At 35.0% G+C, this 19,728-nt stretch overlaps 1 protein-coding gene across 1 annotated transcript; it reads right to left on the bottom strand.

The window, feature by feature from the left end:
• Positions 1–766: 766 nt before the first annotated feature.
• Positions 767–19,001, bottom strand: LOC129003886 (AP-5 complex subunit zeta-1-like). Its single transcript, XM_054432223.1, has 13 exons — positions 18,899–19,001; positions 18,264–18,468; positions 16,214–16,368; positions 14,768–14,991; positions 13,731–13,918; positions 6,833–6,992; positions 6,299–6,546; positions 5,396–5,607; positions 4,953–5,156; positions 4,331–4,486; positions 3,414–3,531; positions 2,748–2,893; positions 767–2,153 (listed from the first exon to the last, which is right to left on the bottom strand). Exons 1-13 carry the CDS (start codon positions 18,928–18,930, stop codon positions 2,066–2,068), a joined length of 2,136 nt encoding a protein of 711 aa, XP_054288198.1. The 5' UTR covers positions 18,931–19,001; the 3' UTR covers positions 767–2,065.
• Between the last annotated feature and the right edge of the window lie 727 nt (positions 19,002–19,728).

Genomic DNA, 19,728 nt, shown 5'->3' with positions numbered 1-19,728 from the left:
TGTAATTTGCTATTATATTGTAGATGGTTTGTTATAACCATGTCCATAATCTTATAATTATTTTTTTTACGTTTTCCTTGCTAATTCATCATAACCATAATGGAGATATAAAGTCAATGATAACGGTTACCTGGGAACTCATAAGGCCTAAAAAAGTAATTTTAAGATTGACAAATTACAAATTATTTATTCCAGAACAGCCTAGCATGAATCCCATTTTTATATTAATATTCTAACAATTTAGAAGAAATCAGATCTCTTTTTGAGATCATTTTGCGTGCGAACCTTACTCGTAAAATTGATAGGATTTCTCGTTAAAAATCTAAACACATGAGTAACTTATTTGACGGGATAAGGGTCAACAGGGGTTTCTCTGTAAAAACTATGGCTAATTTTCATGCATTTTAAAGGCAGAATAAAAGAAAGCCTAATCATCGTGACGCGAGAGTGAGCTAGTCTAGTGGTAGAGTGCAGGACTTCGTTTTTCTGAGGTCCCAGGTTCAAATCTCGCCTATCACCGATACATTTTTATCAGCGTGATGATGCAGAAACTATTTTAGCCTAGCTTGCAGCATTTAGTAAAACAGTCCTGGGCTAGAGGTAGGATAGAACGAGAAGGTAGACAGAAAAAAGGAAAATTAATATTTATCAGAACAAATATATTATATATTTCATAATTAACAATATATAATAAATGTTGTGTAATAAAAATATAAAAAATTTAGAATAGTAACAATAAAATATTATAATTGCAGTCTACTAAATTTAGTAAACACACAAACAAAGTAGAAATGCAAAGATAGAATAACTTATTTTTTAACATATCAGTCTTAAATACTATATCATCATAGAAAAACTTTCTTAAAGACCAAAAGGTATGAAATTATGAGCTACACCGCTACACCTTTAGGATATGTAGACCACAGTTCAACTCTTGAAAATAGAATATATATTGAAAAATATATTATCTTAAAAAACTGTTTAAAAATCTAATAGTACTTTTTGGCTATTGGTTAAGCAAATTGTAAAAATAATAGAATTAATTTTGTACAATTAGTTTTATGAACAAGCTTTATTGGTGACAGCATAGTACTTCATGTTGTACACAAACTCAACTAAGTTGACAGTTGATCAAAATTTTACATGGCAAGTACACTCTTGTCCTTGTCCATTTTATTCTCAATTACCATGCTGCTAGCTCTGAGATGTTGCAACTTATTAGAACAACTCCTACATTCACATTTGCTGACTTTGTCACAATACATGGTTCTTAAAAGTTTAAGGCACATCATTGACAATAGAAATAGTTATTTGTGTAACTAGTGGGCACTTTGCTGCACTCGAGAGCAACGTTTACCTATATGCGGAATGATCTCGAGTGCAGCAAAGGCCTTTTGCACTCGTGTTACACATTATATTTTTCCTACAGTCACTATAAAGCATGTAAAATAATTAGTATTTCAAACACTATACAACACGTTTTTAGGTTCAGCTGGCAACACAAATAGGTGCCCTAGAGAAAGTAGTCCCCGGTCCGTATCACTCCGCTATTTTTTCCTCGGCAAGCAATGTGCTCCGCGACTTGACAAAATAGTTCCGTATATTTTTTTAATTTGCAGTGGTTTCCGCGCCTAAAAAATTGCTTTAAAGGTATTTTCTTGTTTATTAAGATCGTAGGAATGTTTTAAAAACGTTTAAAAGAAAAGTCCAGAAAGTTCAGAAATACCGAAACGAAAAGAGAACGTTAACTATAAACACAAAATGACAGGTTAAATCGTAGTTATAATAGTCAATCAGCTGCTCATAGTATTATTATCTTTAAGTGTTGCCAACCTATTTCCAAGCGTACACGGATTACGTGCATAATAGAATCACGCTGTTTTGTGTTGTTTCGTTGGAATCTTGATATGCGCCAAAGTATAAACCATACGACAAAGTATAAATATGCAGCAATTAGCAGCTTTCTGTACTATAAACAGTACAAGGAAGCCAACATTGTCGGGTATCAAGGGCTTAAAATATTTAGATGAGAAGGAATAGTTTTATCACAGTATATACTTAATATCTATTCTGTGAACTGAAGCAAGACCTTGACTAGAGATGCGATTGTGCTGTCTTCTTTGCATGATGGAGTCAACACTAAGTGAGCTAACCTGTAACAAAGAAACACTTCATAAAAATTATATTTTAAATGGGAATAATAATCATTTTCATGTCATAAAAAGTAGTTTATACATGGTAAAACTGCTACAGTAGACTCCGTCTTATCCGGACACCTTTTAACCGGACTACACTCGGCGGAAATGACATCTCTTTAACCGGACAATTTTTATCAGCACATTGGTTTAACCGGACTAGATCGGCAGGAAGTCGGCGGTACTGAAACGACTGTTCTTGTGGGAAAGATTTGAGACCAGTGATCACGTGTCTAAATACAATGCTCTCCTGAATTTAAGTAGAATATCACAGTAAACGGTCCGTTTTAACGAGTTTTTGGGGACGTCGGTTTAACCGGAAAACCCGCTATCTGGACTGGCCTTGGTCCCGAGGAATCCGGATAAGAGGGAGTCTACTGTATCACTGTTTTTTTGTCATTTTTTCCATTATCGCCAAAAACTGAAATTAACAGTAAAATTGAAAGTTCTTATGTTGTTTAAAGGCTACTTTAATTTAAGCACTAGCATTGATGAAAAGAACTTCTACATTTAAATCACCAACCTGTACTAGGCTACACAGGTTATTATTACCTTGGACTTTTTAAAATCCTAATGAGTTCTTTGGTGTGTTGTAAAAAAGTGTCTTCGTCTTCTCCAGGAGTAATTTCTTGCTTTTTTATAAGTTTTTCGAAGGCAATAATTGCTCTAGGGATCAATCCTGGACTTCTGCAAGTCAACTGTAAAAAGGGTTATGTTATATCAGAAATATTTAAACACTTAGATGAGATCAAATACCCGAAATAAGCAAAATGTTATGAATCCGTTAGTTTTATTTTAGGCAAGAGGTACATTGGGCATGCAGATCACGGTGTGACAAGAGATTTCCAAGCTGATAGAGGAGCTAGCTTTGTCGTGCACATGTGTAAGGCTTCTGCAAACTCCTCACGCTACTAAAGCATATTTTTAAAAATCTAAACATTTTGATCCATACACACCAATACATTTCAAAAGGGATTGAAAGTTGGAGAGACATTTTCTCTAAATTGAATGTTGTGATTGAATGAAAATATATTTCATTACTCAGTTAATTACCAATATCCTGTAAAAAATATTAAAAAGTTGTGGCATTTAGATCACTCTAGTAGTTGATTGACTATGGTATAATCTACAAAAATTAATAATACAACCCCTTAAATCTAAATTCACACTATAATCCAAGCATAATAAACAAAACTGTGTACGATTCCAAGAGCTTACCATAGCAAGGGAGTCACATAAGGAAGTCTCCAGCTTCAAATCCTTAGTAGCCTTTTCTTGCAAGAACTCATGTAAGATAGCCTCTAGAGTTTCAAAACATTCACTGACATTTTGTCCCCTGTAATGAATTTTGTATGGTATTTAATATGTTTGAAAAGGATGATACACATATAGATATATTAACTTTGAGAGGACTTTCTGCCTGCAAGGATAAATAAAATAGTCATAGTCTAAGGTTAAATCTCAAAACTATTGCATTAAATGTAAAATCTATGCTTTTACCAAACAAGAGAGCAATATTTTGTTGACTGCAGGACACTCTGATGTTGCCAGACAGGAATTTGTCATCAAATATGAGCATTGAGCATGTCTATGCTAAGCCAAATCTACAGACAATGCCTAAACTAAAGTAGGCATTATAGGCACCGTTATAATTAACTCTGGTTTAGTTTTTAAGTTAAGTCAATCGTCTAAATAGCCGAGTAGTTATAGTGCTCGCAGATCTGGAGGTCGCTAGTTCGGTTTTAAAGCGTTGCCTATATGCCATTTGGCATTGTATTATTATCGTTAGATAGTAACAACACCAAGGTGTAGACCGATCCCAATCAAAACGCAATAAATGCCAATGGTGTGGATAAAAACAGTAAAAAGTCAAAGTACAGACTAGAATGCTTGATATTTAGTCAAAACTGTTTAACGTTTAAAAGCTTTAAAACTATAAAATTGTTTGTGGAAATATGTGTTATGAAAATGTAGTAAGAACCATAATGAGACAACATTTATGACAATTCTTCTTATATTTTAAGGGAAATAGCAGAGAGTATCCCACTTTTAAAACACTATATATTTTAGTTGGATTATTTAAATTGGGATGGATATACAGTTTCTAGAGATTTAAATTTCAAAATCTCACTTACGTGTTAACATGTTTACCGACAGCTTCAACCAACGATCCAAACAGTTGTGGACAAAGTTGACAATAATTTGACACTGATAGAAACTGACTAATGCAGCTTAGTTCCATCAGTTCAGGCTGTAGTGACGATACCTTCGATACATACTGGGACAAAACACTGAAAATAATCAACGTACATTTGATAAGTAGGCCTACTGTAAGAAATATTAACACAACTTTGCATGGTGAAGATAGGATCAGGTTGTTATGCTATTGTAAATCAATAAAAGGTTGAAATAAGTAGTTTTTAAAGGGAAACAAACAAACTTGACTTTAGAGTTGTTATTAAGGAGAAAGGAAAGATTCTCCTAACTATCTCCTAGAGTAGATTATTGGGACTAACTCGCCTGAATAAAGAGTCCCAGGAGATTAATACAACACATAAAACTGATATTTCAGGTAGAATGGCAGTACCAACACTGCATTATACAACATAAAAACTATAGTAAAAATGACATAATAATGCAGGAAAATATTGATTTAACCCAATCCTACTTCCATTCTGTGGCACAACTATAAGAGGAAGCAATGAAAAATAATTGCCAAAAAACTATAGATAAAGATCAAATGAAAACATGACTTACCCATAAACAGACTTCTGATAAGCAGGAATTGGACACAAGAGGGGAATTCTTGACAACAATACAGGGAAAATTAGCTTGTTGGCTTCCTTGTTTTTGTAAACAGATTCCAAGAACACCTGAAGCAGAAGATGAGAAACTTGCGAACATACGTCGACCAACCCCAAAGAAAACAACGTTCTCAACACAGACCAATAGTTAGGATACCTAAAAAACAGAGACATTGATATTATTATATAAAATATACAATTACTTTCAACTCTATGATAAGTAAATAAATAATGGTGAAATCGAGCAAATTTATTAAGTCATGCTATGAACTTCATTAGAATAAATTCATTAAGTGAAAAATACAAAATTTATATAAATTCATTAAGTGAAATACAAAATTGATAGAATAAGTAATAATGTATCAATTTACAATTTTTTTTTTAAATATAACTTACAACTTGAGCAGATCTGAAGTTTCCCCTGTTTTTGCTTCTGTTCTCATCATGTGAATGTAGACAGAATTGAGGTTAGAATCAGACTCCACCTGTTGTCTAGCAGAGACCAGCACCGGAACTTTGAACCCTGCCTGCACCAACATGTTGAGAGAACTCTCGTGGAGACATACTGAGGCGGAGAGTGCCGGCAGATCAAGCAGAGAATGAAGTGTCTGGGAACAGCAGAGATGAAAGAGCTCAACAAAAGTTCCAAGTGGCCAAAGAGTTTAAAGATTCTTGACTTGTTTCAAACTTAAGGCGCCAAAGGAAGCATGGGGTTCCTACCATTTTTCTTGAAGAATTAAATTTGCTCTTTATTTAGTTCCAAAAAAAAACGTTATTACCAGAAAAAAAATATTTAACTTCAGTATTAAATCCGTCCACAAGTAGTCAAGAGACTCATTGTTTATATTCACAAGATGATTAATTTACTTTAATTTTTAAATGAAAAAGTACTTCTTTTGTTCAAATGTTATTAAAGATTTACAAAGAATGGAATTTAACATTATAATTGGGTAAGAAGTTTACATTGCAAAAACTCTCATGTGCAATGGGATTTATTAAATCTGTAGTTTAATTCAATGTGTGAATCCAATAGTAGGCCTATAAAACACAAAAAGAGTAGTTAGGTATTGAGCTAACAAACAAGGCTTGAAGTAAAGCTTAATAGTAGCCTCTTGGACTGATAAGTCAGACATTGCTGGTTAATGACTAACTGCATGCATTATCTTATTTCTACCGTCACCCATCATACGACTCATGTTATTTTACTGTCTTTATATCATACCACAGACCAATAGTCTATAGTATAGTCTCAGTATGGGAAGTTCCTCAAAGTATGGTCTTTGACTCGACAAAACATACCTCGGTTATAAGATTGATATCTGATGTAGCACAAGAGACGATGACCATGAACTCTTCGACCAGTGTTGACGGGTGAGTAGCCAGCAGTTTGAGGATGTTGGGCAAGTAGCGAGCGACCTGGCTGGCTAGACGCACATCATGGCCGAATCTGGCCAACACTGTGGCTATTCTGTGGCTTATATGACCTTGGCTGAACTCTGATTTGACGGTGTTTCCCAATATTCTATCTGTCAGAGTGCTCTCCTTACCTACACAAATCCATATTAAATTAAGTCAAAAACTTTTCATAGGGACTATAACAAAATGCTGATAAGTCAAAAAGATTGTTTGTTATAGAACCGGATTTTAAATTTAATTCATGGCAGATAAAATAAGATTTTTCTCTGGATGAAGATTCTAGAGGCTTTGGCCTGCTCCTTCTAGGAAGGGGAAGATAAAACAGAATTTTCGTGACATTCATGCAGGATCAAAAAAGATTACTTAAAGATTACCAGCGGAGTTTTATTTGGTTTTGTGGAAACAAATGTCCAGCACCTTGTTCTATCTGGTATTGCCAAACAGTGACAAGCAGCGATGTGAGTTTCAGCTGATCCGCCAGGTGTAGCAGTCTCCCCGTCATCAGCTGACACTTCCCAGAGCTACTCGGGTCTACTTGTCCTACTGCAGCCAACACCATCACCACCTCCTCCAACGTCTGTGCAATAACATCACAGCTAACACAGCCAACTGATAAAGTATTTATGCCTATAGTTGTTATACCAAGAGACATTTTGTTCACTTGAATTATCTAAAACAGATGGTTTTTTAACATTTTATATTGCCTGCTTGTGCTACTGGCCTTGTGCAAAGCCGTTACCAACCTAAAATAGCTTGAAATACTCTAGAGCCAGGTAACCTGCCTTCCTACTGGCTTTGTGTGAACGACGCTTGAGCAAAATAAAACTGACAAAGTATCTATAGTTAGTTATACGAAGTGGCACTTTTTGACTTGACTGGATCGTTCAAACTGACAGTTGCAAAATCCAGGGTTTCATCTTTTTACTTGAATAATGGACTAGCCAAATATTGTGGACTCGATCAATACTAAAATAATTTCCAATATGTTAAGATATAAAATACTAATAAAATCCACAGTATTTGTAAGTGACTTGAGATCTATAGGTCGCCTATAAAGCTGACCTTTTAAATTATCAGCTAAACATTGCCACGATCTGTTGTAAAAGTTACTTCTACAATAATTATTGCTCTATCTATACTTCACTCCGTCCATGAATAGTGTAAAGTTTATGAGAGTGTCCAAATAATAGTGTTATTTATGCATTTTTTATTAAAAACTGTCTTTGACAGCTCCTGGTTTCATTGGATCCCCAAAGTTTCTACTACTTATTTAAAGAATAATAAGATCCACTCCTCTGTTACTCATATCTTTCTTTAGGTGGAGGTCAATTTAACTAGGATTGCTTTCATAGTATTGAAAGACAGTTGAGCGGTGCGATTATGTTTCATGATTTTTAGTAAAGCGATAAATTAAAACAATGTTTATAGATATAATACAACTATTTCATCAAATTAACTTGTCAACATCTATAACAAGTTGTATATGTTAGAGATGTGAACATTATATAAGTTTGATATCGTTTATCGGTATTTTTTTAATGTTTGCTTGGTAATTTCATCTGGTGAACCATCAGTTTTGGTATGTAGAACCAACAGTTTGACGCTGTCCATCCCTGGCTGGTCAAAGACGAAGAGGAGGTAATCAGTACCCCACCAATCAACATTTTCTCAAGCTTGGCCAGATTTGGCAATTCAGGCAAATAATCCTGCATGGATCCATGGTAGGAAAATTTAATTTTTTAATGACTTGTCTGTTTTGAGAGATTTTCACCAATATTTTTCACTATACCTTATAAGATCTGTTTTCTTAAATTTTGTACATTTAACATATGGAAAGCATTGTTTTCAAGCAAAGTGTTCTACATTCAATTATCTCAAAACATTGCCAGAAGTAGTTGTTCAGCTGATCATAGTTGTAGTATCTTTAAGTGTTGCCAACCTATTTCCAAGTGTACACAGATTAAGTGCATAATAAAACCACTCTTTTTAGTGTTGTTTGGTTGGAATCCTAGTGTCCACCAAAGTATAAATCGTGCGACAAAGTATAAACTATAAACGGTGCGACAAAGTAAGTAAATGCAGCATTTGGCAGCTTTCTGTACTATAATCAGTACAAGGAAGCCAACTTTGTTGGGTGACTGTAGGAAAAGAAGATATTTAGGTCTAAAGTAATAAAATTTTTGAAATTTTAAAAAGATTTATTGATGATAAAGAGATAAAATAAGGTTTAGGCAATATGGAGTAATTACAATATATTTAAAATTACTCTCACTTACGACGGAAAACAAAGGTAAACCTAGGGTTTTAGAAAAAAACTGACTTTACTCTAAAACATTTTTCTTTGAACTAAAATAATTAATGCTTTAACTAATTTAAAAAGTAGTAAAAAAATACAGTTTTTCATACCAAAATCTTTGTAATGTTGTTAAATATTTTGTTGGGCACATGGCACAGAATGAACTTAACCTTTTGCCATTAAAAATGAGGGTGGTTGCAGTCAAAAGCTAGGATAAAGGCAAACTTGCGTGATGTTTAAGTGATTTCATAAAGGTTCAAATTAAATAATCAGTGATGCGTAGTGCTCCATTTGTAAAAAATGAGGTGCCGGAACTGTAACCTATTTAAAGTGATTAGTACCTATTTATGCCAATATTTTATCTTTTCTATTAAGAGAGGTATCAAAGCTCCGTTCCGCCGCGTCCCCCTTTAAATCGAGCACTGGTGATGCGCATTTATAGAACATATATTTTTTATGTAAGCTAGGTTTTCCAATCAACGTGAATAAGGTTGTGTTGTTTTATGTGGGCTACATATAGTTTAATTAATTTTTTTTATCATTTATTTAAATATTTTAAACTTCAAAAATGTGAAAATAAACTATCAAATCAATTTGTAACAAGCCTGTTTTAGTAATAAGTGCAACAGTATCACTATAACATAATGTTTGGGCTGTATAAAGTGTTTACAAATCTACTACCAATACTAGATCCTAGCCAAACCTCACTTATCTAGGAGTGTAACAAATGGTCGGGAAAAGACAGGATGTCAAATGGTGACAGGACTCTTAATTTATCAACACAAAACGCCGTACTTATTTTCTTCAGTTATGTTTGATAAAACAGATTATTAAAAAACTCACTAGATTTATGGTACAGAGAATGTTATAGCTGTGATATAAGGTTCTTCAGCGTGTTGAGTTTAAGCACCGTTGCTCTCATCGCTGTCTATGACTACCAATTCAATCTCATCCTCATTAACACTTATCAGTTCAAAACTTTTACACAAATTTTTCAGCCACCAGTGCAAAACCGCCGAGTCCAAGTTGTATTTTACATTAACCAAGTAAAGCCATTCCGAGTATGAAATGTGTTTCAAAAGTTTCATAAAAAGCATTTTACTTTCTCTCGGAGCAGTGCAGTGAGACAACTTCCACAACAAGGAATTGAAATATTCACTTTTGTAAAGACAGAGTGAAGTGATTCTTCTCAAGAAGGCAATCAGGGAAATGATCATCAAAAGAGCCAAGCACCACCAAGCCAGAAGGAATATCCACTTATTCACCATGTTTCTCGGAAGAAAACAAAAAGTGTCTCGATTTTCAAGCATTCCCGATGGACTATACCTGTGGAAATAGCACTTAGCCATTGTTGGAAAAATAGTTTCCAACTCTATTTCATTGTAAAAGTAAGTGCCCAAGGATTGGAATCTACCCTTCATGATGAAATCCAGCATACTGAACAACACATATGGAATACACCAGTTTGCTATTTCATACATTACAAAACTGAAAGCCCAACGATGAGCTTCTGCATGTAGCCGTGGCAGAGACAACAGTTCGTTCACAACGTTTCTTTCAGACTTTGCCATTCGTTTACCGTTCAGACTCTTCTCTTTCTTCAAGTTCTCGGCCCATTTCGCAGCTCTGATAATCTGATCCAGATAATGTCCACCGAAGTAGTAGTAAACCAACTGGCCGGAAGAACTGAAGAGGAAAGCCTCAAACATGATGAGACTGACCCAAACATAGTGTTCGTGAAGCATCATAGCATCGTCCTTTCCAATCTGGTACACAGTCAGCAGCTCCGGTATTTCCATTTCATGCGTCAACTTTCCCTGAGTGTAGCAAAAAGTCACTTTTGCCTTCTGGGACTTGTCGTCTACATCCGAGATGCAAAGTATCGGTGGGTACATACATTCAGTGGCGAATAGAACAGAGCACAACATTAAAAATAGGAAAGGTAAATGAAAGTAGATAGCATAGAGAAATCCGAAATACACTTTTGGAACAGACGTGTAGTACAGCTGGTGCAGCTTGTTAGTAACAGAAGTGATCATGTTGCTAGTGAAGTGACTCGCGACTGACTGCGACCACTGAATAGCTGACACTGACTGAGTCACACAGTGTCGCGAGTAAGATAGCAACTGTGCTGAGCTAGCATGTCTGCACCTGCACCTGCCTTTCCTGGTACTGTGTCACTGCTGACTGTCGAGCAACTATCATAACTGTCAAGCCGTGTTACATCATCAACTATAAATTAATAAAGTGTATAAAGAAAATGTTAAAATGTTAAATGATTAACTAAATGCTAAAATTATATATTTTATTTATAGCATATAATAAGGGACATTACTAGGAGAAACTGTTCATGAATTATGTAGTTAAATAATTGACTATAGCCTATATTAGTATTGCATGAAGAGGTACTGAAGTACCTCTGGTGAAGTGGTTCTGGTTTATCTATTAATAAATGGGAACAGAACTAGAATAACTGAAGAAGAGTTACATCATCATATATAAATTAGTATTACTTATTTTATTAATAAAATGGACAGTGGTGCAAAAACTGTTCTTTGTTAACTCACCTATAAATTATGTTTATTAAATTTATTTATTAACAGAGGGGCCAACCATTTGGGAAAATTGGTTGTGTGTTATATTATCAAATATAAACTAATATTATCTATTTTATTTACAAAAAGGTTATTACACATTAAGAGAAAATTGTTACGTAGGTATAAAGTTGTATAGCAACTTAACTATTAAAAAGATGCAGCTTACAAGTTATCCTGTATGTTTGACGTGGTTGAAAAGTTGGTATAATTTACAGAAATCAGTAACTTAAATTAGCACACCCTGTCGGTAGCTCGATTCAACTAATTTAATTTTGATTAAAAAACTGGTGACAACTTTAATATTGTGGAATGACCAATTCCTCAATACTCAAAGATTGTATCCACTGAGGACTAATTTATATAAACATAACAATACATCAGTATGCTCTTGCTTGTCCTCCAGTTTTATAACAAGTAAAAAAAAAAAATAAATAAAATCTACCCTTGAAAAAGACAAACACATTTAAACGTTACCATTATACAACCTACATTATCAACTTTCACTAAAAAATACAATGATCTTTATTAAAAAAATAACAATAGACACAACATCCAATACTCTTGCAATAATTTAATGTTAACTGATATTATTTCTTTACCGTTTCCTTTCTATTCCTCTACTGATAGCATGCGTTAGGCCTAGATACAGCAGAGGGTGTATGTGTGTGTAACTGTATGTTAGGGAAGATGAACAAATTTATGCTATTTTATTACTAGTTATGTTACAAACTTAATTGTATTTTTTGTTATTATTTTGTTGTTATTATTCGTTTTTTAGAGGTTGACTGTAAGAAAGGACCATGAAGTACTAAGTTCGCTTCAATAAAGAAGGAATTTCATTCATTCATTGATAAGAAATCCCATTTTATCACATAATCAAGGGTTCTCCATCTCATGCCTCAATGTATGAGAGGTTTGTACGCCAGTGAGTGAAATAGAACACTCCAGAATATTAAGGGAGTAGACCTGGGGTTGCAAGACTACTGTGTTGGCTATTAATTTCTGTAGATCAACTGGTTGACACAGTTCTGATGGAAGTAGGCAAAATAATCAAGTTCACCTAGGAATTGCTTGACAAAAAAGCCCCTCTTCAGTCAATGTTTTTTTCAATTACTTGACACAAGATTCGTGCAGATTTTCCAGTCTGTTCTGTTGGTTAATCTCTGCATTAATTTCTTTCTCCATGTGTGGAGGTTGCTTTGTTGTTTCCTTCACGCTCGAGCAGTTCATCTCAGGATCCAGAAAGGTAATTTCAGAGGCACTTTTTTATCTCTTCATGGGCTTTATTTTCTGGGCAAACCTATTTTCTTTAATGATTATCTTTCACAAATGACCATCACTTATGGATGATTCTTCTATCTCAAGAACACTTCTCCTTCTTTGAGGGAAACTCTCCTTTCTCTGAGACAATTAATTGTACATTCTCAAAGGTACTTTCTCTTTTCCTTTGCACTGTTCCTCCTATCTTTTGTTCTGGCACTGCCTATTATTTCTGGTTGTCTTTCTTTTCCATATTTCCTAGCAGCATTGTTCTCATAGGCCCTATCAGGAGGCACACCGGTCTGTTGCCAGATGGGAGGAAGGAGGCTGGTTGGGAGAGCGCATGAACCAAGGCATTCAAGGAAGGCAACCACCATGACCTGCTAGGGGATGTGAAGGAGGCAGCAGCTTCCTAGTCACCTGATCCCGCACCCAACCTACAACCCAACCTTGTGTGTTTGGGGAAAGGGGGGAGCCTAACAACATCCCGCCCTGGGTGCGAATACACCACGTGATGGCCCTGGTTGGGACCAAGACTACCTCAGTTACCGAGAATCTCTGATATATGGAGGTAGCTACATGTTTTAACAATATACTAGCTGTTGGCCTGTCCTACGTACAGGAATCCAGTAGTTGATTAAAACTGAATATAAAACAGCTAGTTTACAAGCATACAGAAACATTCTGGCAGTTTTAATAGGAAAAATAATCTTATAAACAAATATCATGTGACCACCTATTTCTTTCATCCGATTATAGGCCTAGGTATACGAAATGCATTTTAACCCTCTAACTGGCATAATCACGTTTTGCAAGGTTTTGGTTAACTCCAAATAAATGGTTAAAAACTATTGTAGAATGGAATAATTTTTACACCGTTAGAAAGATAAAGATTCTAATCTTACACTTTGTTTCAAAGATGAACTTTATTTCACAAAGGTATGACTGTAATTGAGCACTAAAGTGAACAAAAATTTCAAGCAAAGTCAGTTGCACCATGTACGCGTCACAAAACTGCCAAACACGGTACGTTTCAAAAAATCCTAAACGAGTGATATTTTTTTCCACAAAGAAACAGGTGGTACCAACTGCAATCAGGAATAAATTTACTATATTATTATTGTAGTTAGTTATATATTTTACACTGCATAATGCAACTTACCGCTGCCACTACCAGCTTGTCGTGTGGTTGGGTAGGCCGCTTGCCAGCTTGTGCCAACAGCGTGCTGCAGTAACTGCACACAGCATTGACCAGGGCTGTATCAACCGAGTCCCTGGTACGACGCAGGTATTTTCTAATGCCAGAAAACGCCACTAGGCTCAGATAGTGCAGTTCACTGATACTGGAAACTATTACACACTTGTTAACTGATCTGCTGACTGATAAGGATAATTTAGGAAAAATAAAAATTGTAGTATCAGTTTTTGCTTAGTAGCTGGTAAAAGGTAGCACATCAGTTGTTAAGTGGAATGTTAAAAGATTATTTTTGGCGAAGTATTAAAACATTACATAAAATAGGCGTGGTTTTTGGTTCATTTACTCCATTTATTTTTTAGGATAAACCTGATTAACGATGTAATGATTTAGTGTTTCTTAAATATAACCTTTTTATTTGCTTTCATAAGTATAAATGGGTTAATTTAAAATTGTCTTTTTTAATTAGTTATTTAAATTGGATAAACATTTTCGTTCATTTGAACTGCATAAGATGAATCTAGTTTGATTGGTTGCTTTGGACGGAGCAAAATTCATACTGAGTTTTTACATGTTTATGGGTTTTAAGTTTTCTAGTGGTTTTCTAATGTCTGAGAATAATTGCCTACCAAAGTTAAAGTTTTATCCCGGATTATCTTTAATGTGTCCAATTTTATAAGCATTTAAGGTTGAAGTCTTAAGGTTCTGGAGGCTTCAGAGAATGCTGAGGAAAAGAAACTGATAAGGTTACTTATTTGCTATGCTAATTGTAACCTTTAAAGTCAAGGAACATTTTGCACATCTGTAAGAAGTAGGTAGATGTTTGTAATTTTTCTTCGTAGCAACATATGGAGCGATGCCACCTTACAGTTGCTGGCTAGTCAATGCTAATGATTCTATAGATGCTCATCAGAAACACACAGCAAATATTTACAATTAAAGGCTACAACTCAAACTTGTATAATAGGTCTGAATTTAAATTGTTTTGTAATTTAACAAATTACCTAAGGTGAAAGCTGTGCATATGCCCACAGCAGAAGAACCATCCAGCTCAGTGACATCAGCTGATCTGAACAGCCCACTTGTCGTCTGCGGTGAACGGGAATAGGAGAGCCACAAGATCAGCTGTTTATTGAGTGAAGGGGTCAGATCACCTGGTAGTGTTGTCATTAGAAATCTCAACACTCTAGCTCTGTCTTCTAAACACAATCCTGGACTTGTCAGAGAGCTAGAATAAACAGGGACTATCAGATCAGTTAACAGTACGGTATTTAAAAAATTCTTTTTGCATTTTTGACCCTCAAACATTAAGTTTTGAAATTTCGCCCCAAACCATTTTGTAGAGCTATCTGGTCCACTACAATGGCTACGGGTTAAAATTCTTGTAGATACAATCATTAACAATTGATTTCTTCAGTTTTTTTTTTTTTTTTTTTTTTTTTTTTTTTAAGTAATTATCACTTTTGAGAAAAACAATACATTAACAATACAGTATACAGAATTTTAAGTATCTCACTTTGGTACTAAAATGATCTCTTGAAAACTCTACCTGAAAGTAGAAAAATATGTCAAATAACACTTGTAATCTAAACTTATTTAATACGCAAGCAGGATTTTTGTGACAATTACTCCTCCGAAACTACTGAACCGATTGACATGTTTTTGGTGTCTTTGGAAAGAGCTTGACGTGAAGTTGTGCAGGAAACTTTCTTTTTAGGGAAATAATTAGAGAGTGAGGCCCTGGGGCCATTTAAAGTTTTGTATTTCTCCATAAGATTAACATGGCAAACAAACATTGTAATGAAACTCCAGCTGTTGTCAGAAATTAAACGTGAGAAGAAGAACATATGTTAATTGTAAACAGTCAATAAGTTTGCTAATTTGACAGTTTGCTATAAAAATTTACGGACATATAAAAACTAAAACACTAAAAACAAGATCAACTTTTGTATCGAACTGTTATGTACATCTTGAGTATTTCCATAATCTTTGAGTCGAATCTTTTAATGTCATCAGAAATCATGACTGTTATTCGTTTTAAAATAACGCCTGTAATACTTAGCAATTGCTCGAATTCGAGCAACCGGTACACTAGTAATATATTTAAACTGTTTTCTCACAAGATGGTAAATACATATATAGGCTTAAATAAAAAAGATGGTAAGTGGTGATCGATTTTGATTGGACACTCCAATCATCATACCCAATAGGCAAAGCGATCACCACTTACCATCTTTTATGTGTGTCTTTAGCGTGAATAGTATAAGTGTAAATATACTATTACAAGTGTTATTTGACATATTTTTGTACTTTCAGGTAATTTAATAACACGTACGATGTCAATCAAGAAGTTATTTTGGAAACTTAAATAAACAAAAAAAAATAAACATTATCAGGAGCAAATAATCTCCAACTACAATTTACATGTGGTTACTGTTACCAATACTTACCCAATCAACCACTCGTAAGCATTGTGTGAGGGTAGAGGAATGTCCTTGTTGATGAGGAAACACGGCAACAAGCCGGCCACAACGCTAGGACTCATTGACAGCTTTACTGTGTCCTTGACACAAGAGGGACTAAGCCAATGACACATCTCCTCCACCTGATTACATTTTGTATATTGTTGATCAATATTAACAGTACACAGTTTTGCTTATGATTTTATCTTATCTAGCTTATTATCCTTAAAACCTAAGATTATTTAAATGTTAATATTGGAAATTGGTTTTAGACGGTTAAAAAAGAGGTGTGTATTTTGTAAAATGTAATGACTAACAAAAATTGTCATACTTCTTAAGTCAAATTAATTCCACATAAGTAGACACCAGTGACTAAGAAACAACTGGCAATGTAGGTTGCGAATTGAAGCCGCTAGTTGTGGCAGGGCCTACAGTGGTGAAGGAAGTATCAGGGCCTGTCTATTCCTACTGCCCCAGATAGGGTTAGTAATTTTTTAAAGTCAAAATCCTGGTGAAAATCATTTTGATGAACTTGAGAAGACAATTTGTAAGAAATATTCTTGCCTGAGGTTACACAATTTTACCGAACAACAGAGTGAAAAAATCCACAGAGAGTAAAGCAGTGGCTACACTTGCCAGTTTCGGTCCGGTCCAGTCCGAATGGAAGAGGTAGGCCTAGCTACTACACTTGTACAATATTGTGCACGAATATCATACTTTTAATTTAAAAAAAGAAAGTACATAAAAACTGTAGGCCAACATGTTTAAGGCTAGTTTTTTTTTTTTTTTATCACTATGCAGAATGAAAAAGAACACTGCTTGTTGCCAATATAATGTTAGGCCTATTTTCACATCTGTGCAACCTAATTTTGTGTAATTTAATGTTGTTGTTGTTGTTTAATGCATTTCTATAACACCTAACAAGTATTTATAAATAAACTAGCTGACCCGGCGAACTTCGTATCGCCTAAGTTATAGGTTTCCCCTAAGACAGACCGATGGAAAGAAAGTACCGTAACGTTTAATTTTCAAGATGATCTCGTTCGCATCGCTCAATCACGTCCTGGTTGAAGTTCGTTCGCTACGCTCACTCACCTTTGGGTTGGAGCTCGTTCGCTACGCTCACTCACCTTTAGGTTGGAGCTCGTTCGCTGCGCTCACTTGCCTTCAGGTTAGCTCGTTCGCTACGCTCACTCGCCTCTCTCGTTCGCATCGCTCAATCACGTCCTGGTTGAAGTTCGTTCGCTACGCTCACTCACCTTTGGGTTGGAGCTCGTTCGCTACGCTCACTCACCTTTAGGTTGGAGCTCGTTCGCTGCGCTCACTTGCCTTCAGGTTAGCTCGTTCGCTACGCTCACTTGCCTCCAGGTTGAAGTTCGTTCGCTACGCTCACTCACCTTTTGGTTGCAAATTAGCTGTTGTCATAAATGTAAAAGAAATAATAGTGCTGCACCCTGTTGGTAATCCTTGTAACTTTAATGCTATTGAACATCATAGAACAGGTTTAATTGAAACAGCTGTTAAGATTCATTAATTCCATTTCTCATAAGGTTAACATGGGAAACTCCAGAGCCACTGGGGCGGAGCCCTTTTAAGAATTTCGAAACGGGAAATAGTTTACGTCCGATTCGCATACCTACAGAATTTACACACCAAATTTCATAACGATCGGTGAAGTCGTTCCGGAGGAGTTTGCAGACAAACACTGTGACACGAAAATTTTATATATTAGATGTTTGCACATAAAGTTTATAGTTATTCCTTTTAAATAATCTAACTTATTTGAAATCAATATAGTTTACAAACTTTTAAATTTGTATACCCATTTCAAACAATGTATATAAGTATTATCATTTACATTTATACTCCTATTTCAAACAAAGTAGCAGTACATTTGAAATGTTATCTTATAGAGATAAAGCTTACAGTGACTTATAACTTATATGCCTTATAAGTTAAGCAATTCCCGGCTAGTCTGACAAGTTCATAAACAGTTTTTGGGCGATTGGTGTAATTGTAGATTTAGAATACAACTTACTGTTTGGAAGAGCAGTGTCCGTAGCTTACGAGGCACCTTTGCGCCAGTGAACGCAATAAGAAGAGAGTCAAACGCCCTCTGTACAGGTGGCGGGTACACTCTGTGATGTTGGTAAAAGGCTAAGATAGAGCTAAGAATCTCTGCTTTCACATTATGTTTGTATATGCTTTCCCACAATCTTTCCACGTCCTGGGCAGGAAGTTTCCTGTAAGATCACCAGCCACGCAAATTGTTTTACATGAAAAACAATCTTTGGTTGTAACTTACTGTACCTAAGTAACTTATGGAAAAGCAAAGTTAATCAACAAATTAAGACATACATGGTAGGGTTTAAATGCTTTTGCAAATATGATTTAAGGAAATTTGATTGATGTGAACTTATTTTTTTGCACTAAGTAACCTTTTGAATGTGCACAAGAAGGCCTATAACTACAGAGCTCTTCAGAGGTTATGTCTAGGCCTATACAGTGAGGTTCAGAGATTATTGGTAAATTTATGTACCATAAAGCCTAAAAAATATTATTAACCTAAATGGAGCCTTAGATTGTAATGCTTTAAGAAAAAGTAAGCTGGAACACTAACCTAACATTATTTTTCACAGATTGATTAAATTAGGCTAGGTCGAAAATCCTTACCTTGACTGGATTAAAACTTTTCTCAAATCCATTGTCTTAATCTAATTTATTTGGTTAAATCTGAAATTATTCAACACATAGTTTTAAGTCAAAACTAAACAAATACTCTTTGGTTTTATTTACAAAACACCGATACCAACCAGCTGATTGTGTTGTTTGTTGATGTTGACATTTTGTCTGTCTGTCGACCAATGGTGCACAGCTGTTTTTTGTAAGCATTGAGTGAGGCTTGATTAAAAGGATAATGTAAAACTATCATTAAATATAAGAATTGTATTGGGAAGAGGCACGGCCGCCTTTAACTACAGGCCGCGGCCTGGTAGAATTGGCAACATCGCAAGTGGTGTTGTTCAGTGACAGACGTCCCATAAGATAACATGGCAGACAGGTGACATCAGCTCATTAAATCGCACTTTATTGATTTAATTTTTAATTTATGAACATAAATTTATTAAAATATTGAAAATAAAACATACATAATTGAAAATTGAAACAATATGAAGTAAAATCTATATCTGTACATTTTTAAGCGGAGTCAATATTGTCATAGTCCAGTAATCAACCTTTCATAAATACATAAATACCATTAGTTGCTTCCAAAAAAATCATCTGTTACAACACCACTTGCGACGTTGCCAGTTCGAAGGCCGCGGCCTAGAGTTAAAGGCGGCCGTGGAAGAGGGGAAGGGGAATAAGAAACAATCATGGATTGAGCAAAATAAATTAATTTTGTAAATAAAATGTACTCTTTGTTAAAGATTTTTATTCCTTATGGATCAAAACTGAGGAAACATGTTTAAGAATATATTTTTTTTATCTGAAGCAAAATA

This window comes from Macrosteles quadrilineatus, unplaced genomic scaffold (assembly GCF_028750875.1).
Source record: "Macrosteles quadrilineatus isolate MER2022 unplaced genomic scaffold, UCM_ALF_1.0 Scaffold_9__3_contigs__length_116548681, whole genome shotgun sequence".
In the NCBI taxonomy this organism is placed as follows: domain Eukaryota; kingdom Metazoa; phylum Arthropoda; class Insecta; order Hemiptera; family Cicadellidae; genus Macrosteles; species Macrosteles quadrilineatus.
Note: the sequence above shows the minus strand (reverse complement) of the source record. Positions and strands in the feature narration are given on the sequence as shown.

What these genes read in the sequence shown, in the direction of transcription:
- LOC129003886 (XM_054432223.1), bottom strand. Translation starts at nt 18,930, where the DNA reads ATGGATTTGAGAAAAGTTTTAATCCAGTCAAG. An exon ending in AAAGTTTTAATCCAGTCAAG is followed by an intron (nt 18,469 to 18,898) that starts GTAAGGATTTTC and finishes GTGATCTTACAG; the next exon opens with GAAACTTCCTGCCCAGGACG. An exon ending in GTCGGTAAACATGTTAACAC is followed by an intron (nt 3,532 to 4,330) that starts GTAAGTGAGATT and finishes AATTCATTACAG; the next exon opens with GGGACAAAATGTCAGTGAAT.